This window comes from Salmo trutta, chromosome 2, assembly GCF_901001165.1.
Source record: "Salmo trutta chromosome 2, fSalTru1.1, whole genome shotgun sequence".
NCBI classification, from domain to species: Eukaryota; Metazoa; Chordata; class Actinopteri; order Salmoniformes; family Salmonidae; genus Salmo; species Salmo trutta.
The window spans coordinates 14,197,640-14,223,266 of NC_042958.1; the positions used below are offsets into that span (position 1 = coordinate 14,197,640).

Sequence of the window (25,627 nt, forward strand, 5' to 3'; positions counted from 1 at the left end):
TGTGCTCAGCTTGTTTCAGCATAAGGGTGGGGTGGGGTAGTGCCGGTCGGGGCTGCATCAAATTGTTGTAAAGAAGCTAGCTACAGTAGCCTGCTAATTAGCTAACATGTCAAGGCTAGCTAATATAGGCTTTTTTTGCTGCGCCCTCCGTCCTTGTCTACAACAACTCCATTCCATTAAACAACAGCCTACCTATTGGATGATCACTGTAGCCTACTCCTTCTCATTTAGCCAACTTAATTCTGTACTTTTAATGACATTTTGCATTGATTAGAAATCTCCACTTCGCTTGCTTACCGATTGGATGATGGGTAACATGGAGCCTCTGACTGAAGCTTGGCTATGATTGACCGACAACAACAAGCACGCCAGGCTGTGAAACTTTTAGACTGCTGGTGACTTTTTTTATGCTGTGCACTCAGAAAAACTCTCAAAACGTGTTTTATTACAATGTTGAATCTAATGGTATATCCTTGTAGGCTATTATTTATTTTAAAACTTTAACTAGGCAAGTCAGTTAAGAACAAATTCTAATTTACAATGACTGCCTAGGAACAGTGGGTTAACTGCCTTGTTCAGGGGCAGAACAACAGATTTTTACCTTGTCAGCTCAGGGATTCGATCCAGCAACCTTTCGGGTTACTGGCCCAACGCTCTAACGACTAGGCTACCTGCCGCCCCGCTATCTCACATAGATATTTTTATCTAAATGTAGACCAATCCTTTTCATTGTTAAAATATGCCTTTTTTTTAATCGAATACTGACGTCTGTTCAGATATTTGAATATTCAAATAACTGTGCCCGTCCCTAATAACTGTGCCCGTCCCTAGTACTGTGGTTAAATAAAGGTAAAAATATATATACTTCCCTGAGAGAGGGAGTGTGTAGGGGCTAGGGAAAGGTGCACACTTCCCTGAGAGAGGGAGGGGCTAGGGAGACATGCACACTTCCCTAAGAGAGGGAGGGGCTAGGGAGACGTGCACACTTCCCTGAGAGAGGGAGGGGCTAGGGAGACTTGCACACTTCCCTGAGACAGGGAGGGGCTAGGGAGAGGTGCACACTTCCCTGAGAGAGGGAGGGGCTAGGGAGACGTGCACACTTCCCTGAGAGAGGGAGGGGCTAGGGAGACTTGCACACTTCCCTGAGAGAGGGAGGGGCTAGGGAGAGGTGCACACTTCCCTGAGAGAGGGAGGGGCTAGGGAGACATGCACACGCTTCCCTGAGAGAGGGAGGGGCTAGGGAGACGTGCCCACGCTTCCCTGAGAGAGGGAGGGGCTAGGGAGACGTGCACGCTTCCTGAGAGAGGGAGGGGCTAGGGAGAGGTGCACGCTTCCTGAGAGAGAGAGGGGCTAGGGAGACGTGCACGCTTCCTGAGAGAGGGAGGGGCTAGGGAGACGTGCACGCTTCCTGAGAGAGGGAGGGGCTAGGGAGACGTGCACGCTTCCTGAGAGAGGGAGGGGCTAGGGAGAGGTGCACGCTTCCTGAGAGAGGGAGGGGCTAGGGAGACGTGCACGCTTCCTGAGAGAGGGAGGGGCTAGGGAGACGTGCACGCTTCCTGAGAGAGGGAGGGGCTAGGGAGACGTGCACGCTTCCTGAGAGAGGGAGGGGCTAGGGAGACGTGCACGCTTCCTGAGAGAGGGAGGGGCTAGGGAGACGTGCACGCTTCCTGAGAGAGGGAGGGGCTAGGGAGAGGTGCACGCGCTTCCCTGAGAGAGGGAGGGGCTAGGGAGAGGTGCACGCGCTTCCCTGAGAGAGGGAGGGGCTAGGGAGACGTGCACGCTTCCTGAGAGAGGGAGGGGCTAGGGAGACGTGCACGCTTCCCTGAGAGAGGGAGGGGCTAGGGAGAGGTGCACGCTTCCTGAGAGAGGGAGGGGCTAGGGAGACGTGCACGCTTCCTGAGAGAGGGAGGGGCTAGGGAGACGTGCACGCTTCCTGAGAGAGGGAGGGGCTAGGGAGACGTGCACGCTTCCTGAGAGAGGGAGGGGCTAGGGAGAGGTGCACGCTTCCTGAGAGAGGGAGGGGCTAGGGAGACGTGCACGCTTCCTGAGAGAGGCAGGGGCTAGGGAGAGGTGCACGCGCTTCCCTGAGAGAGGGAGGGGCTAGGGAGACGTGCACGCTTCCTGAGAGAGGGAGGGGCTAGGGAGACGTGCACGCTTCCTGAGAGAGGGAGGGGCTAGGGAGACGTGCACGCTTCCCTGAGAGAGGGAGGGGCTAGGGAGACGTACGCTTCCTGAGAGAGGGAGGGGCTAGGGAGACGTGCACGCTTCCTGAGAGAGGGAGGGGCTAGGGAGACGTGCCCGCTTCCTGAGAGAGGGAGGGGCTAGGGAGACGTGCACGCTTCCTGAGAGAGGGAGGGGCTAGGGAGACGTGCACGCTTCCTGAGAGAGGGAGGGGCTAGGGAGAGGTGCACGCTTCCTGAGAGAGGGAGGGGCTAGGGAGACGTGCACGCTTCCTGAGAGAGGGAGGGGCTAGGGAGAGGTGCACGCTTCCTGAGAGAGGGAGGGGCTAGGGAGACGTGCACGCTTCCTGAGAGAGGGAGGGGCTAGGGAGACGTGCACGCTTCCTGAGAGAGGGAGGGGCTAGGGAGACGTGCACGCTTCCTGAGAGAGGGAGGGGCTAGGGAGAGGTGCACGCTTCCTGAGAGAGGGAGGGGCTAGGGAGACGTGCACGCTTCCTGAGAGAGGGAGGGGCTAGGGAGACGTGCACGCTTTCCTGAGAGAGGGAGGGGCTAGGGAGACGTGCACGCTTCCTGAGAGAGGGAGGGGCTAGGGAGACGTGCACGCTTCCTGAGAGAGGGTGGGGCTAGGGAGACGTGCACGCTTCCTGAGAGAGGGAGGGGCTAGGGAGACGTGCACGCTTCCTGAGACTAGGGAGGGGCTAGGGAGAGTTGCACACTTCCTGAGAGAGGGAGGGGCTAGGGAGAGATGCACGCTTCCTGAGAGAGGGAGGGGCTAGGGAGAGATGCACGCTTCCTGAGAGAGGGAGGGGCCAGGGACTAGGATCAGTGCGACCATTCAGTAGCACTGTAATTAGTCAGATTGAGAGTCTATTCAATTAAGTTAGAGTTGTTCTGGCTTTAACATTCCTGTCACATGTTGGAGAAGTAGCCTGAATCTGTAACCAGTCTGCTTGCTCTTTCTCATCTCTACAGCTGTAAATATTTGTTGAGTTAGTATGCTAATCCAAATGTACATTATTGTAGCTTAGGAACGTGTGTCAGGTTCAGAGAGCTGTGGAGAGAGAGTTCACTACAGATGAAAGCATACAGACACTAGTGAGAGGACCGGTTCAGAGAGCTGTGGAGAGAGGAAGTCACTACAGATGAAAGCAGACAGACTAGTGAGAGGACAGCTCCAGACAGCTGTGGAGAGAGAGAGGAGGTCACTACAGATGAAAGCAGACAGACTAGTGAGAGGACAGCTCCAGACAGCTGTGGAGAGAGGAGGTCACTTCAGATGAAAGCAGACAGACTAGTGAGAGGACAGCTCCAGACAGACGTGGAGAGAGGAGGTCACTACAGATGAAAGCAGACAGACTAGTGAGAGGACAGCTCCAGACAGCTGTGGAGAGAGGAGGTCACTACAGATGAAAGCAGACAGACTAGTGAGAGGACAGCTCCAGACAGACGTGGAGAGAGAGGAGGTCACTACAGATGAAAGCAAGCGAGCGAGCAGGAGCATATCATTCCTAGGAGATACCCATTGTCCCATTGCAATATATCTCTTGTCCTCCTTGTTTTTCACTCCTTTTTCTCCTTCCCCTGCTTCCTTTCCTCTGTCTGTTTCTTTAGTTTCTCTGTTGGTAGTCAGGCGGATGTCTCCCTCCCTCCCCTCCTTTCCATGTCTCCTTCACGCTGCTACCTATACATCTGTCAGCACCCTGTGTGTGTGTGTGTGTGTGTTTGTGTGTGTACAAGACAGGGAATCTGTTCATTATGTTTTGTAGGAGAGGGAGAGAAAGAGGGGAGAGACTGAGGTAAAGAGAAAAGGAGAGGGGGAGGAGTAGAGACATGGGGAGAGAGGGAGGTAAAGAGAAAAGGAGAGGGGGAGAAGTAGAGACATGGGGAGAGAGGGAGGAGTAGAGACATGGGGAGAGAGGGAGGTAAAGAGAAAAGGAGAGGGGAGAAGTAGAGACATGGGGAGAGAGGGAGGTAAAGAGAAAAGGAGAGGGGGAGGAGTAGAGACATGGGGAGAGAGGGAGGTAAAGAGAAAAGGAGAGGGGGAGAAGTAGAGACATGGGGAGAGAGGGAGGAGTAGAGACATGGGGAGAGAGGGAGGTAAAGAGAAAAGGAGAGGGGAGAAGTAGAGACATGGGGAGAGAGGGAGGTAAAGAGAAAAGGAGAGGGGGAGGAGTAGAGACATGGGGAGAGAGGGAGGTAAAGAGAAAAGGAGAGGGGGAGAAGTAGAGACATGGGAGAGAGGGAGGTAAAGAGAAAAGGAGAGGGGGGAGGAGTAGAGACATGGGGAGAGAGGGAGGTAAAGAGAAAAGGAGAGGGGGAGGAGTAGAGACATGGGGAGAGAGGGAGGAGTAGAGACATGGGGAGAGAGGGAGGTAAAGAGAAAAGGACAGGGGGAGAAGTAGAGACATGGGGAGAGGCATAGAGGGAGCCATCTGATGTTGATGATTGAGGAGGGTAATGTGATCTCCTTTTGTCGCTCCCTCTCGTCAAAACAAACCCTCTGAGCAATGCCTCCTGGGTAAACATGGCAGCTTGTGACAGTGACGCTGTGACACGCTCCATCTGTCACCTTCATATCAAACACACACACACACTCAGACTCAGTCTTTGCAGTAGAGCTGGTGGCTTGTACAGACCAGGCTAATAGTCTTGGATATATATTTCATCTATCTTACCCACAACCCCCCTCTGTCCTGTCACACCGCCCGCATTACACGTCTAACACAAACATCCTCACTGTGCTGCTCATTAATCAACACACACACACACACACACACACACACACACACACACACACACACACACACACACACCTCCTTAATTAAGACACTATGTATACACAATTTATGGTCAAGTTTTATGCCAACCTTCTGTGTGTATGTCTAGGTGTGTGTTTGTGTGTAGCTTTGTCTGTCAGACAGACTGTGGAGGATGTGGGTGTTTGTACAGATGCTTGGCTGATAATTAAACTCTTTATTAAATCTCACCGGTGACAGAATCGGCATTTCAGATATGTGAGTTTCTGTCTCCTCACCCTTCAGAGGTGTGTGTGTGGCGAGACGGTGACCTGTCATATGTCACACCATCTGAACCTTACTGCCCAGCTCTAAATATAAACCTGATAAGATTCAACACAAGAGCCTGAGAACATGGTTTAGTGTGTGTGTGTGAATCTGTGTGTGTGCTTATGTGCAAGTGTGTGAATCTGTGTTTCATCTTGTTCCCAGCTTAGATGCATATGAAAAATACAATTTTGTTTCGAACTGAAAAATGCCTGCTACTGAGCGATCTGTCATCAAATCAAATATTATTCATCACATGCTTCATAAACAGGTGTAGACTAACAGGGAAATGCTGACTTACAGGTCCTTGCCAACAATGCAGAGAGAAAGAAAATAGAGAAATAATAGAAAAGTAATAACACGTAATAATACAAGTTATAATTAATACACAATGAGTACATGTTAAAAAAAATAATATATATATATATATATATATATATATATATATATATATATATATATATATATATATATATATATATATACTTCCCTGAGAGAGGCAGGGGCTAGGGAGATGTGCACACTTCCCGGGGGGGGGGGGGGGCAATGCAAGTAGTCTGGGTAGCCATTTGATTAGCTGTTCAGGAGTCTTATGGCTTGGGGGTAGAAGCTGTTTAGAAGCCTCTTGGAAACTAGACTTGGCGCACCGATACCGCTTGCCATGCGGTAGCAAAGAGGACAGTCTATGACTAGGGTGGCTGGAGTCTTTGACCATTTTTAGGGCCTGCCTCTGACTGCCTGGTATAGAGGTCCTGGATAGCAGGGAGGTCGTCCCAGTAATGTACTGGGCCGTACGCACTACCCTCTGTAGCGCCGTGCAGTCGAATGCCAAACAGTTGCCATACCAAGCGGTGATGTAGCCAGTCAAGATGCTCCCAATGGTGGAACTGTATAACTTTTTGATGGTCTAAGGGCCCATGCCAAATCTTTTCAGCCTCCTGAGGGGGAAGAGGCGTTGTCGTGCCCTCTTCATGACTGTTGGTATGTGTGGACCATGATACATCCTTAGTGATGTGGACACCGAGGAACTTGAAGCTCTCGACCTGCTCCACTACAGCCCCATCGATGTCAATAGGGGTGTGCTCGGCCCTCCTTTTCCTGTAGTCCACGATCAGCTCCTTTGTCTTGCTGACGTTGAGAGAGGGAGAGGGAGTTGTCCTGTCACCACACTGCCAGGTCTCTGACCTCCTCCCTATAGGCTGTCTCATCGTCATCGGTGATCAGGCCTACTAAGGTCGTGTGGTTGGCAAACTTAATGATGGTGTTGAAGTTGTACGCGGCTATGCAGTCGTGGGTGAACAGGGAGTACAGGAGGGGACTAAGCACGCACCCCTGAGGTGCCCCCTTGTTGAAGGTCAGCGTGGCGGATGTATTGTTGCCTACCCTCACCACCTGCGGACGGCCCATCAGGAAGTCCAGGAACCAGTTACAGGAGGTGTTGAGTCCCAGGGTCATTAGCATAGTGATGAGCTTTGAGGGTACTGTGGTGTAGTCAATGAACAGCATTCTCACATAGGTGTTCCTCTTGTCCAGGTGGGAAAGGGCAGTGTGGAGTGCAATAGACGTTGCATCATCTGTGGATCTGTTGGGGAGGTAGGTGAATTGGAGTGGGTCCAGGGTGTCTGGGATGATGTTGATGTTGATGTGAGCCATGACCAGCCTTTCAAAGCATTTCATGGCTACAGATGTGAGTGCTACGGTGCGATAGTCATTTAGACAGGTTACCTTAGTGTTACAGGTCAGATGGTGCCATTCAGTGACATGGAAAAATGTACAATCCTTGATTGCACTAGTCTTCTCCAAAAACAGGCAGCATTTGTGAGAAAGAGGACTAGATGCAGTCATTTTACAGCCTGCAGTGTCTCTTATCTGTAGATGTACAGAACAAATGTGAAATGGTTAGTTTTACATGAAGAAAATATGTGGTGTATTAAGTTACATAAACCAATGATGTGTGATGATTTGCAAAGTGTTTGATAATGATTTTATAATCAGTTAACAAGTGTTAATTTCAGTTCTGTTAGACCATCCTAGCACAGACTACCTATCTGCTGTGACAAGTAGCAGTGGGTTATTAACACCGACGTGTTAGACCATCCTAGCACAGTCTACCTATCTGCTGTGACAAGTAGCAGTGGGTTATTAACACCGACGTGTTAGACCATTACACTGTTTGCTGCCAGTTGGACTCATTGAGGTGTGTGTGTGTGTGTGAGAGAGAAAGAGAAACACAGTGTTTGTTATTACTTCGGGAGTATAATCGTGATGATGTAGGTAGTCTGTCATTACTTCGGGAGTATAATTGTGATGATGTAGGTAGTCTGTCATATCTCATGGTAATGTGACATTCATCATAATATTGTGGCAGCCCCTCTACACCTAACTACCTTATAATAACAAAATGACAGACAGCCAATCTACACCACATTAAACTTCTTAAGGATCGGTGTCCCGTGAGCGGGAGGGCGCGTTATTCAAATAAATTCTAATAGTTATTATGGATTTTAAACATTTTAGGTACATATAAGTGTCCTATATCGGCTGAAAGCTTAAATTCTTGTTAATCTAACTGCACTGTCCGATTTACAGTAGCTATTACAGCGAAAACATGCCATGCGATTGTTTGAGGACGGCACCCCACATCAAAATATTTTTCCACCGGCACAGGTTTCATACATTCACATATTAAGATTAAATATTCACTTACTTTTTGAAAATCTTCCTCTGATTTGTCATCCAAAGCGTCATCCAAGTCTGTTTGGTTGGTGCCATCGACTTGAGTAATCCACTCGTTCAACTTGCAGAGAAAGGAATCTGAAAATCTACCCCTAAACTTTGTTTCAACAAGTCAAAATATGTTTCTATTTACTTCTCAGACACCCTAAAATGTAATCAAACTATAATATTTATTTCGGAAAGAAATAGGAAACTGATTTTAGCAGGTGCGCAACTTCGTCATGGCGTGCAGAAACACGGATTCCCTAGACTGTCCTCTTCCAAAAACTGTTATTTTTTATTCGTTTTGGAAGTTACAAACCCGAAACCTTGAACATAGACTGCTGACACCCTGTAGAAGCCATAGGAATTTTACTATATGACCTTTCTCTTGCATTTCTAAGAGGATGGTCTCCTACCACACCTATTGTTATATTCTCCTACATTATCTTAACATTTCTACAAACTTCAAAGGGTTTTCTTTCCAATGGTACCAATTATATGCATATCCTGGCTTCAGGCAATTTACTTTGGGCACGTCATTCAGGCGGAAATGGAGAAAAAAGGGGCCTAGCCCTAAAAAGTTTTAATAACATAATTACAGACAGCCCCTCTACACCAAACTACCTCATAATAACAGAATGACAGATGGCCCCTCTACACCAAACTACCTCATAATAACAGAATGACAGATGGCCCCTCTACACCAAACTACCTCATAATAACAGAATGACAGACGGCCCCTCTACACCAAACTACCTCATAATAACAGAATGACAGGCAGCCCCTCTACACCAAACTACCTCATAATAACAGAATGACAGATGGCCCCTCTACACCAAACTACCTCATAATGACAGACGGCCCCTCTACACCAAACTACCTCATAATAACAGAATGACAGACGGCCCCTCTACACCAAACTACCTCAGAATGACAGACGGCCCTTCTACACCAAACTACCTCATAATAACATAATTACAGACGGCCCCTCTACACCAAACTACCTCAGAATGACAGACGGCCCCTCTACACCAAACTACCTCAGAATGACAGAATGACAGACGGCCCCTCTACACCAAACTGCCTCAGAATGACAGACGGCCCCTCTACACCAAACTACCTCAGAATGACAGACGGCCCTCTACACCAAACTACCTCAGAATGACAGACGGCCCCTCTACACCAAACTACCTCAGAATGACAGTGTGTTTGAGGTGACGTAATCCTGACGACCGGCACGAGGTTCTTGCTTTTTGAATTGAGGTGCTTACCTAAAAAAGTGTTAGTTCATTCATTTTCTGAATTGCTTTGAGAAAATGAAATGTTTGTTTTTAGTCCTTCCCAGAATGAGGATATTACGCAAGGTAGATGGATGGGGACTGTATCTGACAGTGCCCCTTGACACAAACACACATACACGCACACGCACGCCAGCTCACACAGTCACACACACGCAAAGACTTTGATTTGCAGAACTCTGACAACCTGTAATCTTCTTTAATCCTTTCATTCTGTTTGTGTTTTCTCTCCCCTGTTTGGGAGAAGGTAAATGCAAACAGGAATTCTGGGATAGAAGAAAAACACACAGCCCAAGGCTGAGAAAACAAGAGGGGATTTTTCAAGAGAGCAGAGGGACAGCCCGCTGTTGTATCAGTTTCGCAGGGAATGCGGTGTGTGTGTGTGTGTGTGTGTGTGTGTGTACATTTTGTAGGGAAAGTGGGGGGGAAATCATGTGTGTATGAGGGAAATAAAGGGAGTGTGTGTGTGATTACTGTGTAGTTTCCCCCACACACTAGTCAGTTGACAGAAGGGTCATCTCAATCAGTCCAGGTCACAGGGATGAGCTGGGGTCATTGGACTGGAAAGAACCTAGTCTTCTCTGTGGGTTCATACCCATGAAGTGTGTTCATGTTTGTGCCTGGGACTAGTTTTTTGTCTCCAATAGAGTGAGCTCCAAAAGTATTGGGACAGTGGAACTATTTTTTTTCTGTTTTGGTTCTGTACTCCAGCACTTTGGATTTGAAATGATACAATTTGTCCCAATACTTTTGGTCCCGTAAAATGGGGGGACTATGTACAAACAGTGCTGTAATTTCTAAACGGTTCACCCGATATGGATGAAAATTACCCTCAAATTAAAGCTGACAGTCTGCACTTTAACTTCATAGTCATTGTATCATTTCAAATCCAAAGTACTGGAGTACAGAGCCAAAACAACAACACGTGTCACTGTCCCGATACATTCAGAGCTCACTGTACATCTATCTGTATATATATTGAACTTTGTGAAAGTGCGTTTCTATTTATAGTTTAAATGTGGATATAAGCATATCCTGTAAATGTGTGTTTGCGTGTGGATTAAGTCTTGTATTCCGTGTGTGTGTGTGTGTGTGTGTGTGTGTGTGTGTGTGTGTGTGTGTGTGTGTGTGTGTGTGTGTGTGTGTGTGTGTATTCTCCTGTGTGGGCTGTGTGGTGGTGTGTTGCGTGCCTGCCTGTCCACATGGTTCTCATTAGAGTCTATGGGATGTTTGTTTTCTCTATCAGTCCCTGTTCCTCCATTTATAAACCTGCCCCAAACTACTGCCCCATAAACACTCTGCTCCGACTGGTCCGACAAACACCACTACCTCACGCATATACTGTGTGTGTTTCCAGTGTATACCTTCACATCTCTTTCTGCTTCAAATCTGTAGGTGTGTGTGTGTGTGTGTGTGTGTGTGTGTGTGTGTGTGTGTGTGTGTATATATCACACACACAGTCTGTGTGTTGAGTTTCACCCCCTCTTTCTCTTGCCCTCACCAGGCTACACGTGCCACCCTGACAGCCCACTGTACGTCTCTGGGTGACTCTCTGGGGAAGGAGAATGAGTTGGCTCTGATCATCGATGGACAGACCCTGAAATACGCCCTGTCCTTCGAGCTCCGCCAAGCCTTCCTAGACCTCGCCCTGTCCTGCAAGGCTGTCATCTGCTGCCGGTAAGAAATGCACGCACACTCGCAAACACACATCCTGTTCTACAACTGCTTCAGGTCAGACACACACACAGGGAGGATGCAGAGTATAGGACTGTGTGCTTGGTACTTGGTGTATGTGCTGCCTATAAAGGTTCTGGTTGTGAGTTAAAGGTTGCAGGTTGCCCAGGGTTACAGTAGTAAAGAACTGTAGATAAAGGTTGCAGGTTGCCCAGGGTTACAGTAGTAAATAACTGTAGATGTTAAAAGCTTGGCATGCAGCTCAGAGGGTTAGGGTTAAAGGTTGCAGGTTGCCCAGGGTTACAGTAGTAAATAACTGTAGATGTTAAAAGCTTGGTATGGCGCTCAGAGGGGTTAATGTAATACACCACATGAAAATGTCAAAGTCATGGCTCACTTACCGCTATTCTCTCTCTCTCTCACACACACACACACACACACACACACACACACACACACACACACACACACGTAATTGACTCTCTGTAGCATAAAAGCCATATCCGGACTCGGGTCTCCAAGGCCTTACAAATGCCTCCAGCTCTCCCCCTCGCTCCCTTGTCCTAGATCCCTCTCTTTCTTCCGCCTGATCCCCCCCCCGGCCCACTCATAGCAGAGGTGACTGTGATCCTCTCCTCCTGGTGTGTGTGCTGTTTGTAAGGGGTGCTGGGTTCAGGCAGGGCTCTATGCTTGGGTTCCTGACTTCACACTGTGTTTGTTTAAACAACCACTTTAAACTCCTCATTTACTCTTCAACTCCACCATGAAGACCATTTAGCCTCTCATCTACCCTGAGGTACCCTGAGCCACCATTCTCAAACGCTTTTGTGTGGGGGGGCTTTGAGGGATTTTTTTGTTTGTTGAGTCACTATTTCTATTATAGTGTCCTATATATGCTCCTTCTGTCTCTCACGCAGACAGACACACACCTCAGAGAGCAGAGGCTCATCTCGTCTCTCAACATCAGCTTCTCCAGCCAATTCTCTCGCTCATGGTTTCCCCTTGGAAAGTGTGTGTGTGTGTGAGAATACTAAGCGGACCACCCAGCTCTGTGGTTTCAGCTTGACCGGGCCACGGTTCTGCTCAGAACACACAGACCATCTTTATGACCTGTGGGCATCCCGCTGGCCTGCAGCAGGTGTGTGTGTGTGTGTGTGTGTGTGTGTGTGTGTGTGTGTGTGTGTGAGAGCGATACATGGAAAGGTTATATGCTGGTGTAGAGATTTGCTCCATACCTGGCCTGCTTCCTCTTGCCCAAGAAAGAGTGGTCCCTGTTGGGTCTTGAAATCACTGTGTGTCCTGGTCTGACTTCAGGCCTACAAAACTGACATGCAGAGAGTAACAGGAGCCATGTTTTCAAAAGGCATACTATCTCTTACACACACACAATGTCTGTGAATTCACCCTAGACCCTGTCCCCTGGGCTCCTCATCTCATTGTCTGTGTAGACAGAGCCGGTTTAGGAGACAGACAGACAGAGAGGCTGAGAGTTCCAGGTTAAGAGGGTGGAGTACCTCAGGGCTCTGGTCCCTCTACCAGCTATCACAATGACTGAATGGCTACACAAGTACATTAGTGGGAAGCAGTGCCCTAAACCACTGATACAGGAACAGATATATTTCCATCTATTTAATGGTTCAGGTTAGGACCTGGGCAGTAAAATCATATCCTAGGTCTGTGGTTAAGGCCAACTTTTACCTTGGGTTTATTTCCTGCTCCCTGATGTAAACCACTGAACAGAAACCTCATGTTTATGTGTGAAGTCTGTCTGTTTCTCTGCCAGCTGTCTTTAAATCTCCTTCTTTTGTTCTCTCTTCAACTCTTTTCCTCTCTTCCATTTCCAATCATTCTAATCTTTCTGCGTTTTGTAATTGATGTTGTTGGTAATCTGATCTCTCGCTCTCTCTCTCTCTGTCTGTGTGTCTCTCACTGACTGACTGTGTTCCCCATCTGGTTGAATAGTTGTTTCCAGTCTCCCAGACGTCTTTTAGGTGGTTGTGTAACTGGTTTCTAACTGATCAGTCCCTCCTCTCAATTCAAGGGTCTTTATTGACATGGGAAACACATGTTAACGTTGCCAAAGCAAGTGAAGTAGATAATATACAAAAGTAAAATAAACAATAAAAATGAACATTACACTCACAGAAGTTCCAAAAGAACATGTGTGTGTATATATATATTTATTTATTTATTTATTTATTTATTTATTTATTTATTTATTTATAGTGTTGTAACGATGTGCAAATAGTTAAAGTACAAAAGGGAAAATAAATGGTGTTTGTTCTTCACTGGTTACATCTTGCTGCTGTGATGGCACACTGTGGTATTTCACCAAGTAGATATGGGAGTTTATCAAAATCGGATTGTTTTCAATTTCTTTGTGGATCTGTGTAATCTGAGGTAAATATGTGTCTCTAATATGGTCTCTCTCTCCAGGGTGTCTCCCCTCCAGAAGTCAGAGATAGTGGACATGGTGAAGAAGCATGTGAAGGCCATCACTCTGGCCATAGGAGACGGGGCCAATGACGTGGGCATGATCCAGACTGCCCATGTGGGGGTTGGCATCAGTGGCAACGAGGGCATGCAGGCCACCAACTCCTCTGACTACTCCATAGCACAGGTATCACACAAAGCAGATTCCAGGCCGCAGCTTGTTTGTGAGCTGCTAGCACTCCTGAGCTAATGGTTAGCATGTGTCCCTGTGGGGAGAATGGAGCAGGACCAGTTGAAGTATTATGTGAGAGCCAGAGGAATCTAGGAAGCTGTCTGTTTATCTGTCTTTACCCCTCGGGTACTGCTTATCTCTGTCTCACCCTGTATCTCTCTCCCCCTCCCCCTCTGACTGGTCCTAGTTTTCCTACCTAGAGAAGCTGTTGCTGGTCCATGGGGCGTGGAGTTATAACCGTGTCACTAAGTGTATCCTCTACTGTTTCTATAAGAATGTGGTGCTCTACATCATAGAGGTAAGACACACCCCTCCCTCATCCTCACCACGCCCACCCTTCCTTATATAGGTCAGGTCCTATGCATGCCACCCAGAGAGCCAATCAGGTTATTGAGACACATAAAATATGATTTCCATTAGTAGGAAGCTGGACTCATTTTCTATTTAGATGTCATTTTCTCTTTCCTTCTTTCTTTCTCTCTTTCTTTCTCTCTTTCTTTCTCTCTTTCTCTCTCTCTCTCACACATACATTAACAGAGACATTTTGCAGCTGTTTGTCGAAATGTTTGACAGTGATGGATGAGGTGCCCCTCTGGTGTCTGCTTTCTGTCACACACACATACACACTTTACTGGATGTACACACACCCCTACACTGTGTAGGATGGGTGAGAGACATGTTGGAAGCCCTGAGGGTTATCTGTCAGCTGTGCCTCCCTCTCTGTCTAACATTAAGGATGTCAACAGGTGCAAACCCTCATAAGACCCTCTACCTCGCTGTCCCTCTCACACTAGTGTGTGTGTTTGTTTATCACACATTATTGGCTGCCTGCAGATTTCTATACGTGAAGGGTCATAGACGGTCTCTGTCCACAAAGCGGAGTGTGTGTGCTACTGGAACATCATCATACACACTCTGATCAGTCAGTCTCTCTGTATGGGTGGACACTCCTCCTCAACACCTGACCCAGAGTCAGATTCCAGTGTTTTACTCTTTGTAGATAACTTTAGCATTGGGTAGTGGAGACTGATCCTAGATCTGTCAACTATGCACAAGGGCAACATCACATGAAACAAATCCATGTCTGACATGGTTCTCCTCTATCTAGCCCTATAAAACTGTTCATTCCATCCTCCCTTGTTTACTCATCCTGTGTCATCCCTCTCTTGTCCAGCTGTGGTTTGCCTTTGTGAACGGCTTCTCTGGACAGATCCTGTTTGAACGCTGGTGTATAGGCCTCTACAACGTGGTGAGTGTCCACTTTATGCATACTGTCCATTTCTCTGGATCTCTGTCCTTTACTCTCCCTCGTACTCCATATTTATCTCTCCCTCTCTCCCTCTCTCCCTCCCTCCCTCTCTCCCTCTCTCCCTCTCTCCCTCTCTCCCTCCCTCCCTCTCTCCCTCCCTCCCTCTCTCCCTCTCTCCCTCCCTCCCTCCCTCCCTCTCTCCCTCTCTCCCTCTCTCCCTCTCTCCCTCTCTCCCTCTCTCCCTCCCTCCCTCCCTCCCTCTCTCCCTCCACTCTGTGTGAGCTGTGTTCTGTTATCTGTGGTCAATCTGCATGCCACAGCAGAGTGTCTGTTCTCCTCTCTCTCTGCCGCTACGTCTCAGTGATAATGTATCCAGCCCTCAGGCTCACCATGTTTGGTGGAATTCCTGTTGATTGTGTTTTCTCAGTCACACAATCAACACAACAGTCACTGTCTGAATCTCTGAAAAGCACTCGTGTTTGTTTGGGTGTTTTGACTTTGTTATTGTGTGTGTGTGTCAGATCTTCACAGCGCTGCCTCCCTTCACTCTGGGGATCTTTGACCGGCCGTGCAGTCAGCAGAACATGCTACGCTTCCCCCAGCTATACAGGATCACCCAGAATGCTGAGGGCTTCAACACCAAGGTACACACACAATTACATTGAAATACTGTACAATTATTCATGGACGAAAATAGGGAACCATTTTGAACACTATGAATGAAAAACTACATAAATGATTAGCGTATTATTAGACATAACTTGTAGACCTATATGCACGTGTGGCGTCATCTGAAATGAAGCTATGATTGTCATGCTCTGTGTTTGATGGGTCATGTCTGGGGCTTGTCTCTCTCTATGATGGATTTGAGATGCCTGGTGTTTGTTTGGAACCCCAGCGGGTAAACAAGGTGGCAGGGAGTCCGGGCCGTCTCCATGGCAACGCTAATGATATTCAGAGGGCCAGAATAAGGAAGTCATTCAGTTAGGGGGTGGAAGGTGTGTGTAATGTGTGTGCGCAGGAGCAGGGCAGTTGGTTGGTAGCGATGGTGAATACACAGTGGTAGTTGTATTACTGTGAGGGGAAACACTGTTTTTGTATGTGGCCTCTGTGTGTTTTGGCATTGGTTTGTACTTACTACTACTGCCCTCTCTCGCTCTCTCCATCCTCTCACTCTGTCTCTCTCTGTGTGTCTCTGTCTCTCTCTCTGTGTGTCTCTGTCTCTCTCTCTGTGTGTCTCTGTCTCTCTCTCTGTGTGTCTCTGTCTCTCTGTGTGTGTGTGTCTCTGTCTCTCTGTGTGTCTCTCTGTGTCTCTCTCTCAGGTGTTTTGGGGTCACTGTATAAATGCTCTGATCCATTCCATTATTCTCTTCTGGTTTCCACTCAAAGTTCTAGAACATGGTAAGTAGTGGTCCCTACACCCTCCCTGCTAGACACACACTCTTAATTAACTTAATATCTTGTGGTAAATATTTGTGTGTGTGTGTGTTCTCCCCAGACAGTCCTTTCAACAACGGTCATGGAACTGACTACCTGTTTGTGGGGAACATGGTCTACACGGTAAGCAGATGCCCTACACCGTGTCTCGTTTATGTTGGCGCTGACACTCTGAACATTAACATGGACTCATCCCACTAATGTAATGCCCAGTCTGATGAAATGTGTGTGTCAGTTACACTTTTTGGATCCTGCTACAGAGATGCTAGACTCTGGCCATTTAAATCAGTAATGAAGTGCTCATGGGACTGCAGTTAGTCTACCTCAGCAATCTCTCTACTCATCTACCTTATTCCCTCTCTCTCTCTCTCTCTCTCTCTCTCTCTCTCTCTCTCTCTCTCTCTCTCTCTCTCTCTCTCTCTCTCCATCACTCTGTTCCTTACATTTAGCACAGTGTGTGTGTGTGTCTGTTGCGTATATGTTTGTGTTTAGATGGCTGAGAGCAGCAGGTACACGCTGAGGGTTTTAACAGGAATTAAGTTTACAGTATATCATTATGGATGTTTTATCTCTGGTGTCATTTGTGAACTAACCATTCCTCTTTCTCGCTCTCTTTCTCGCTCTCTTTCTGCAGTATGTGGTAGTAACAGTGTGTTTAAAAGCTGGTATGGAAACCACTGCCTGGACCAGGGTAAGAGTCTGTTTCCCCTCTAATACCCCCTCCCACTTCACTAGCCCTATAGACTGCTTCTATGTACCACGCTGACATATAGTACCACATGACTGGTGGCCTACAGGTTGACAGCTGACACTGTTGTGTACAGGTATAGGGGTAGGTGGCAGTGTAGGGTATACTAGTGTAGAGAGATCTCACACACACTCTCGCTCCTTGCCATGTGTTACAGCCATCTCAGGGCATTCCCACTCCAGGGACAGGGTTGAGGGGGCGTTGACACCCCCCGTCCGTTCAGCTGTCCACACAACACCCCCCCGGTAATGAAGCAGGGTCCCATAGCTATTCACACAGTGTCCCCTTACAGAGAGAGAGAGAGGGGGGGGGGGGGGGGGGAAGAGAGAGAGAGAGAGAGAGAGAGAGAGAGAGAGAGAGAGAGAGAGAGAGAGAGAGAGAGAGAGAGAGAGAGAGAGAGAGAGAGAGAGAGAGAGAGAGAGAGAGAGAGAGAGAGAGAGAGAGAGAGAGAGAGAGAGAGAGAGAGAGAGAGAGAGAGAGAGAGAGAGAGAGAGAGAGAGAGAGAGAGAGAGAGAGAGAGAGAGAGAGAGAGATGAAGGAGAGAGAGAGAGAGAGACAAACAAAGGAAAAGAAAGAAAGAAAGAGGGAGGGACAAAGAGAAAGAAAGAGGGAGGGAAAGGGAACGAGACAGAGGGGGAGGGAGAGAGGGAAAGAGGGGGACTCTCAGGGACAAGGTTGTCTATATTCAGTGTTTGTACATTAACTATGTGACCTCGCTCTATATTACTCACCCTTTCTCCCTCCCTGTAGTTCTCCCACTTGGCAGTGTGGGGCAGTATGATTCTCTGGATGCTGTTCTTCACTGTCTACTCAGCTTTCTGGCCGTCCATCCCCATCGCTCCTGACATGCAGGGCCAGGCAAGTCTCCTCTGATTCTTCTGTTACTACTTACGACTGTAGTGAACTCTTCCGTGTCTACAGAGCCCTGTTGGTTAGAAAAGCTGAGGCACCGCTGCAGAGGTGTGCGGTCAGCACCAAAAAACCCAGCCTCAGACCAGGCTGTAAATATGTCCTAGTAGGCCAGAAACCATGGCAGCTCTGTGGATGTGTTCTATATGGACTTAATGCTTTCCACCCCCCCACCACTCCCCATACATGTGTCAGTCATTCTGATGGTGGGGGGGTAATAACCCTCCATTACCCCCCCCCCCACACACACACACACACACACACACACACACACACACACACACACACACACACACACACGGCGCCTGGGCGGCTGGCCTTCTGGGTGTTCCATGTCAGCACTGCTGGAGCCCCTGGGAGATTTATGCCCTTCCAGCCCACTCTGCAGGCCCTCTGCACCTGCTGCGCGGTCACCCGAGCCCCAGGCTTTTACGGCCTGCTCTGGTGGTGTTGACTATAGCTTGTGTGCCGGGCTGGGCAGGGCTGGAGGAGGACGGGTGTGTGTATATGGGGGACCCCCTGATTGAGGGTCCCATGTTGTTGTTTTTTAGGGGGCTAGGTACAGGGAGCAGTGGTACCCCAATGTGCAGGGAGACTGGGGGAGGGAGGAGGGAGTCTCCGCCTCTTTCAGACCATTCATTCAATTTGTGTCAGAAATGAGGAATGTGAATAAACCCTGCAGCTGCTCCGTCCAACTAGGGAACTGGGGGAAACGCTCCCGTCTCCAATCCCTCCATCAGCCCGCTCAGACAACCCCATCACCTCCTTTCTCCTCCTCACTTCCCCTTGCTCTCTCACCCTTTCTCATTCCCTGTATCTCTACATTCATCTGCCCATAGGGGATGAATACTGGGCTATTCATTGAGTGCTCTGTGTTTATGTTTCAAATAATTGTTTGAGTTATGTTTGTGTGTGTCCGTGTGTGGCTGTTTGTTTGAGACTGTATTTGTGCGTGTGGGGTTTTTGACAAAGAATGTGTGTGTTTGTGTGAGAGCGACAGTCTGTCCTGTTGTCTCTGGCTGTTTGTCAAACTGTGTGTGTGCGTGTGTGTGTGTAGTCTGAGCTTCTCTGGCTGTGTTTCCAGCTGTCATTGGGAATGGCTCATAATGGTTTTCCGATTCAGTCAGGAGAATCCCCTTGGGAATGTCAGCTGTGTCCGGCCCAAAGTATCTACCTCTGACCATCTCTGAACTACAGCCTCATAACAGGGACTAAGGGAAAACTCTAATCTTACTATGAATGTAGCTAGCTAGCCAGTACAGCGTAGACTACAGCACAGTCAATGTCCACTTGTATGAATGTAGATAGTATAGTAGAGAGATGGGCTTTGTTACCAGAAATATGTCAGGGCATATTTAGCAAACTGCTACTGGCATTTGGCATATGGTGGCAGAATTCGCTACCATGTAGAAAGACAAAGAGAGACAGAGTTTGAAAAGAGGGGGACAGCAGGCAGGGAGAGAGAGACTTCAGAGAGATCTAAAGCGACAGACTCATCAAGAGAGAAGAAAAAGACATGCAGATGGAATCTGAATGGAGAGGTAGAAAAGAAGGTGCAGCTGATTGACAGGGGGACGGAGAGACCGTAGTTTAGAGGGGGACGGAGAGACCGTAGTTTAGAGGGGGACGGAGAGACCGTAGTTTAGAGGGGGACGGAGAGACCGTAGTTTAGAGGGGGACGGAGAGACCGTAGTTTATAGAGACCGTAGTTTAGAGGGGGACGGGGAGAGACCGTAGTTTAGAGGGGGACGGGGAGAGACCGTAGTTTAGAGGGGGACGGGGAGAGACCGTAGTTTAGAGGGGGACGGGGAGAGACCGTAGTTTAGAGGGGGACGGGGAGAGACCGTAGTTTAGAGGGGGACGGGGAGAGACCGTAGTTTAGAGGGGGACGGGGAGGTTAGACGCAGGTTAGAGTGACCGTAGTTTAGAGGGGGACGGGGAGAGACCGTAGTTTAGAGGGGGACGGGGAGGTTAGACGTAGGTTAGAGAGACCGTAGTTTAGAGGGGGACGGAGAGACCGTAGTTTAGAGGGGGACGGAGAGACCGTAGTTTAGAGGGGGGCGGAGAGACCGTAGTTTAGAGGGGGACGGGGAGGTTAGACGTAGGTTAGAGAGACCGTAGGTTAGAGAGACCGTAGTTTAGAGGGGGGCGGGGAGAGACCGTAGTTTAGAGGGGGACGGAGAGACCGTAGTTTAGAGGGGGACGGAGAGACCGTAGTTTAGAGGGGGACGGAGAGACCGTAGTTTAGAGGGGGACGGAGAGACCGTAGTTTAGAGGGGGACGGAGAGACCGTAGTTTAGAGGGGGACGGAGAGACCGTAGTTTAGAGGGGGACGGAGAGACCGTAGTTTAGAGGGGGACGGAGAGACCGTAGTTTAGAGGGGGACGGAGAGACCGTAGTTTAGAGGGGGGAGGGGGACGGGAGAGACCGTAGTTTAGAGGGGGACGGAGAGACCGTAGTAGTTAGAGGGGGACGGAGAGACCGTAGTTTAGAGGGGGACGGAGAGGACCGTAGTTTAGTAGGGGGAGGAGCGACCGTAGTTTAGAGGGGGACGGAGAGGGACCGTAGTTTAGAGGGGGACGGGAGAGACCGTTAGTTTAGAGGGGGGACGGAGACCGTACGGTAGAGAGAGTACGGTAGTTTAGAGGGGGGGCGGAGAGACCGTAGTTTAGAGGGGGGAGGGGGACGGGAGAGACCGTAGTTTAGAGGGGGACGGAGAGACCGTAGTTTAGAGGGGGACGGAGAGACCGTAGTTTAGAGGGGGACGGGGAGACCGTAGTGTAGAGGGGGACGGGAGAGACCGTAGTTTAGAGGGGGATTAACCCCTGGAGACAGACTCATGGTTAGAGGTCAACGAGGCTGTCTGCAGCTGGACAACAGAGGGTGGAGACCCTGTGGAGTGTGTCTGTCTAACGTGTCTCTTGACGTGGCTGAAATGTGTTGCATGTCTCTCTCCTGGGTTCCTGGAGTGTTGTGTTGACGTTGTGTTGACGTTGTGTTGTAGGCTAGCAGAGTGATGCAGTGCTGGCACTTCTGGCTGGGGCTGGTCCTGGTGCCAGCAGCCTGTCTACTCAAAGACTTTGCCTGGAACGCGTGAGTAACACACTCACACTGCATAAATACCACTTAAATCAATGCATATGAACAGCAATGTTTTTCACATTTCAATACGAACATATACACGTGTGTGTATAAGCACAGTCCCGCTGTACCCAGATTTTGTGACTTCTGCGATTGCCGATTTTTTTTGCAAAATCAACCATTCCCGCATGTTATGCTAGGGCTTGCAAATTTGACCAATCATCGCACTATTACCGCATAAAACGGTCAAATTACTGCATTTAACTCTCTGAACACCACACTACAAAAAGTGTGCTCGCAATTTGAACCAATTACCATACTTTTACCACATATTTTGGTTCAGTCAAGCCACACGTCAACAAATATTATTTCCCTGCCAGAAAAGTTAGCAATTTGCGATACCAAAGAAATCAAGCATTTCTGCCCGCAGATATCACCAAATCCTGTGAATGTGTCAACATAATCCCGTGAATGTGTCAACATAATCCCGTGAATGTGTCAACATAATCCCGTGAATGTGTCAACATAATCCTGTGAATGTGTTGTAGGGGTCGTCGCACTGTGAAGAAGTCTCTTCTGGAAGAGGTCCAGGAGCTGGAGGCCAGGGCTGTAGACCCAGGGGCCGCCGTGCTCCGAGACGCCAGCGGACGCAGGTCAGACACACACACACTGCATCAAGGGATCACAGTTGGGGGGGGGGGGGCACACAGACGGGAGCTTTACTGAACTTACTGTGACATTGTTCATGTCATTTTCATAGCATGAGATAATGATAATTCCTTGGACTGAGGGGTCCCCCCCATTTAAATATTTTGTTAGAAAGTCTGTAAGATTGATGTTTATTATGATTTATGTCCCAGTGTTTTAAAGTCTAGTGTGTACCATATATGAGAGTGATGTAACCATGGCCAGCTAACCTGTTGGTAACATGGTTGACCCATCCACAGGGCCAAAGCCAACCCTGAGGTCCCCTAGCCCCAGAGCTCAGGGCACAGACAGACACAGGTAGCACCTTGGCTTGGTTTGACCTGGCTCACTGTGTGAACTCTGACCTGTTTGTCTGCCCCTGCTCCGCTCTGCAAGACTCCTCCCCCGTCTCTCTCACTGCATCCTACACTCACTCACCCACCTCAGCACTCATGTTTCATCATATCTCTTTCTTTTCCTTCCCCATCTTCTTTTTCCTATCTCTCTATCTGATTGTGTCGAGTCAGGAAGTGGACAGGTTTGCACTGCTGTAAGGACTGGGTGTGCTGTAGCCTCTGTGGTTGTGTGTTAGAGTTAGCCGTGTGTGTGTGTGTGTGTTTTGTATGGTGGGTTGTAGTCAGTATATCTATCATAAGATAAGAAGTAGAACCATTCCAGGTTGATCATGTTAGAAGGGGCTTTAAAACATCGGAGGTATTTGGCCATATTAGGTTGAGGAATGGAGTGGGAGATGGAAGACTGAGGTTTGGCCATTTGAGGGATGGTTGTGTGGGTTATTGGCTGTGTATGGGGCTCTTCGGTGGGCTTTGGGCAGGAACAATAGTCCTCAATCATCCAGTGAGACGGCTAGGCCAACAGTCCAGAACAGAGAACTGGCTCAGACAGAGGTGGGCTGAGGAGGTGCTTGGGGACAGGGAGGGGAGGCAGGGCGTTGTTTTTGGACGGATGGGCGCACACAGCCTTTCCTAGCCTCGAGGTGAGGGCCATGGCCTGGGCTGAACCTTCTCCCAGACATGGGTAGGAGCCCCCAGCGACGACCATGGAAAGCATTGAGGAGTTTGAGAGGCACAGAGGAGAAATGCACACATCTGTATTTGTATTTCATAACGGGAGAGGATTGGGACAAGGATGGGAAAGGTAGAGGACCAAAGTTTCTCTGGGGAAGTAATTAGATGTGGCACGTCCTTGGACTGTTTGGAGTCTCACTCCCCTTTCAGACAGCGACACTACAGGGGCGACGTGCGACGGATTCAGTCATCACTTTACAGATGTGCTATTTATATATTTATTTTTTAGGCTATCAATTTGTTCTTCATTCATTCACCTTGTCATCCATTTAGCAGACCTAATTTTCTTTGGCGTACGATACGGTTGCAAAACTTCAGAACGGTTTTTCAGGCTTTGCCAAACACACCAGGTCTAAGTTCCCTGTGGTACCATAAAGAATAGGTCCCAGCTGCTTGCTCAGAAGTGTAACCTTGGGGAGGCTGGCCCGGGTCCACACACTCTGTGGATCGGATCAGGGCCCCTGCCCCAGTGCCAGGGAAACCCCTCATGTGATTTAATGCCTCATTGGCTGCCTGATCTAGAGAAGTAACCTACCGTGTTCCACAGTGGAATCGGACAATCTGGGAAGAATTCTGTGAAAGCATTCTGTTAGAAGGAAACATTCTGTTCTGTTTGGATACTGACTGTTAACAGAAAGTTTAGCATTGTCATTAGTGAGGAGGAGGATTGAGAGAGAGAGGAAGGCTGAGGATGTATGCGTGTCTGTGTTAATTTGTACGTGTTTGCTTGTGAGCGTGAATGTTTAGAGTAGAGGAGGGATGACTGTCCTGGAAAACAGAGGGTGTAGTCTTCCTCTGGAGAGAGAGCAGGAGGAATGGGTGGGGGGGGGGGCTAACATGGCTGTCTGTTTGCCCTGCAGTCACATAATGAGATGGGATTGGATTAACTGAATGTCAATCTGCTCTTCAGTACCAGCCAAGACATATGCCCAGCCCCCTAGCCCCTACCCTACCAGGTCTGGCTCTGGTAGTCACATCAACAAGTTGTCTTGTCTTGGGGTAAGGTCTAGGCAGGGGTTGACTTCAATAATACTAACAGGACTCAGCTATTTACATGGACATTTTAGTCATTTGGAAGACACTCTTATCCAGAGAGACTTACAACTAGTGCAATTCATCTGAAGACAACAACATATCATAGTTGTACATTTTCCCTCCTTTCCTTTATCAGCAAAGTCCGTGTTAGTGGGAAAGACAAGTGCCTAAGCCATGTCCCAATAGTACAAAATGATCTCCTCTTCTCACTTCCTTGTTCCTTTCCTTCAAGACTTCAGATCTGCAGGTCTTCAAGGTGTAAGCAATAGGGTGGACTATCCATTGGTTTCACCTATATGTGTTCATAAAGGGAAGGAAATCATAGCCTGGTCCCAGATCTGTTTGTGCTCTTGCCAATGCCAAAGGTTGTTATTGTCAAGTCATTGGCATGAGAATGAGTGACAAGGAGTTGGCATGATAGCACAGACAGGATGACATTGCCGTGTAACTTCTGGACCGCATGAGCAGAGCGCGAGTCACTTGATCAAGTGTTCTCGGAGGTAAGCTGTGTGTCGTAATCTGACCAGAACCTAGAGTGTAATTTTCCGCCGCGCCGCGAGCCTCGAGCCGAGCCCCTCTAGCCGAGCCTCTAGCTGAGCCTCTAGCCGAGCCGCGCCGCGACCCTCTAGCCGAGCCCCTCTAGCCGAGCCTCTAGCCGAGCCCCTCTAGCCGAGCCCCTAGCCGAGCCTCTAGCCGAGCCGCGACCCTCTAGCCGAGCCCCTCTAGCCGAGCCGCGCCGCGACCCTCTAGCCGAGCCTCTAGCCGAGCCGCGCCGCGACCCTCTAGCCGAGCCTCTAGCCGAGCCGCGCTGCTTACTCCCAGGTTTCATTTCAGATGAATCGTCTCACGCTCTGTAAACGTTTCACCTATAGTGTAGCAGGCCAGTGACACTCAGGCTAAGCTTCAGAGAGTGTTCGGTCACAATCAAAGACTCCTGAGGGTTATACTACGAAGCAAGCTAGATCTACTCAGGATTTTCTAAAGCCAGCCAGCTTCAGTTAGCTTCACATACCAGCTCAGGCTTCAACCATACTACGACGGTGGATATTGCTTGACCGTCTGCTGTTAACTCTAGCGCTCAATCATACTGACAGTGTTATGGCGCAAAATAGTCCGCAGCATCATCTGGATATGTATGCAACAAAATGTCAATATTCACTTAATGCTACCATTTCTGTCAGGCTGTTAACGCATACAGTTTGACGCATACGTTCCATAAATCCAACGTATGGTATGCACCACACCGAACGCACAGCAACTGCCTCTGCAACGCAATGCTGCAAACGCAGCGGATTCATTGGAAATGAATGTAATTCTGGTGTACCAAAATGCAATGATCCTGTCAGTGTGATCAAAGCGTACGCACAGTTACAAGCCTGCTACATGTCGCACACGGCTAGTCAAACGCCAAAGTCTTCATTGAGACAATGCTGAAACTTCAATCCATGGGCGAGTCGGTGGTACATGTTCATTTGTGCTGAAATCAAAATGAAGGAAAAGTTATATTTGAAGCTCTGCAGGCTATGGTGTGAAATGGGCTTTTAGAAGGGCCATCTTTACTTTATTACTTTGGTGTGCTTATCAATGCATGAGCACCTTTTCTTCCCACTCCTATCGATTAAAATAATTGTAGTAGAAGTCATACAGAAGTTTCAAATGCTTCCTCTCATTACTAATAATGTGTTTAGGTATTTCAACATAAAAAGAAATAAACACAAAAATAGCTTTTTGATTAATAAAATATGAAATCAGTCTTCTTCCTGAAATGAAGGGGATGATGATGATGAGGGAGGGAA

The 25,627-nt window shown here is 48.6% G+C and overlaps 1 protein-coding gene across 7 annotated transcripts in view; it reads left to right on the top strand.

The window, feature by feature from the left end:
• Positions 1 to 25,627, top strand: part of atp8a2 (ATPase phospholipid transporting 8A2) — a 56,394-nt gene that overhangs the window by 29,233 nt on the left and 1,534 nt on the right. For 6 of the 7 annotated variants that reach the window (XM_029695223.1, XM_029695228.1, XM_029695233.1 and 3 more), the window contains 11 exons: positions 10,763 to 10,935; positions 13,369 to 13,552; positions 13,785 to 13,895; positions 14,772 to 14,846; positions 15,368 to 15,490; positions 16,169 to 16,247; positions 16,345 to 16,406; positions 16,918 to 16,974; positions 17,782 to 17,889; positions 20,945 to 21,033; positions 21,570 to 21,674. In XM_029695223.1, the coding sequence (XP_029551083.1) occupies positions 10,763 to 10,935; positions 13,369 to 13,552; positions 13,785 to 13,895; positions 14,772 to 14,846; positions 15,368 to 15,490; positions 16,169 to 16,247; positions 16,345 to 16,406; positions 16,918 to 16,974; positions 17,782 to 17,889; positions 20,945 to 21,033; positions 21,570 to 21,674 (1,166 nt within the window). Of the gene's footprint in view, positions 1 to 10,762; positions 10,936 to 13,368; positions 13,553 to 13,784; positions 13,896 to 14,771; positions 14,847 to 15,367; positions 15,491 to 16,168; positions 16,248 to 16,344; positions 16,407 to 16,917; positions 16,975 to 17,781; positions 17,890 to 20,944; positions 21,034 to 21,569; positions 21,675 to 21,968; positions 22,027 to 25,627 lie in introns of all 7 variants that reach the window. The other variant, XM_029695241.1, reaches the window with a different exon arrangement.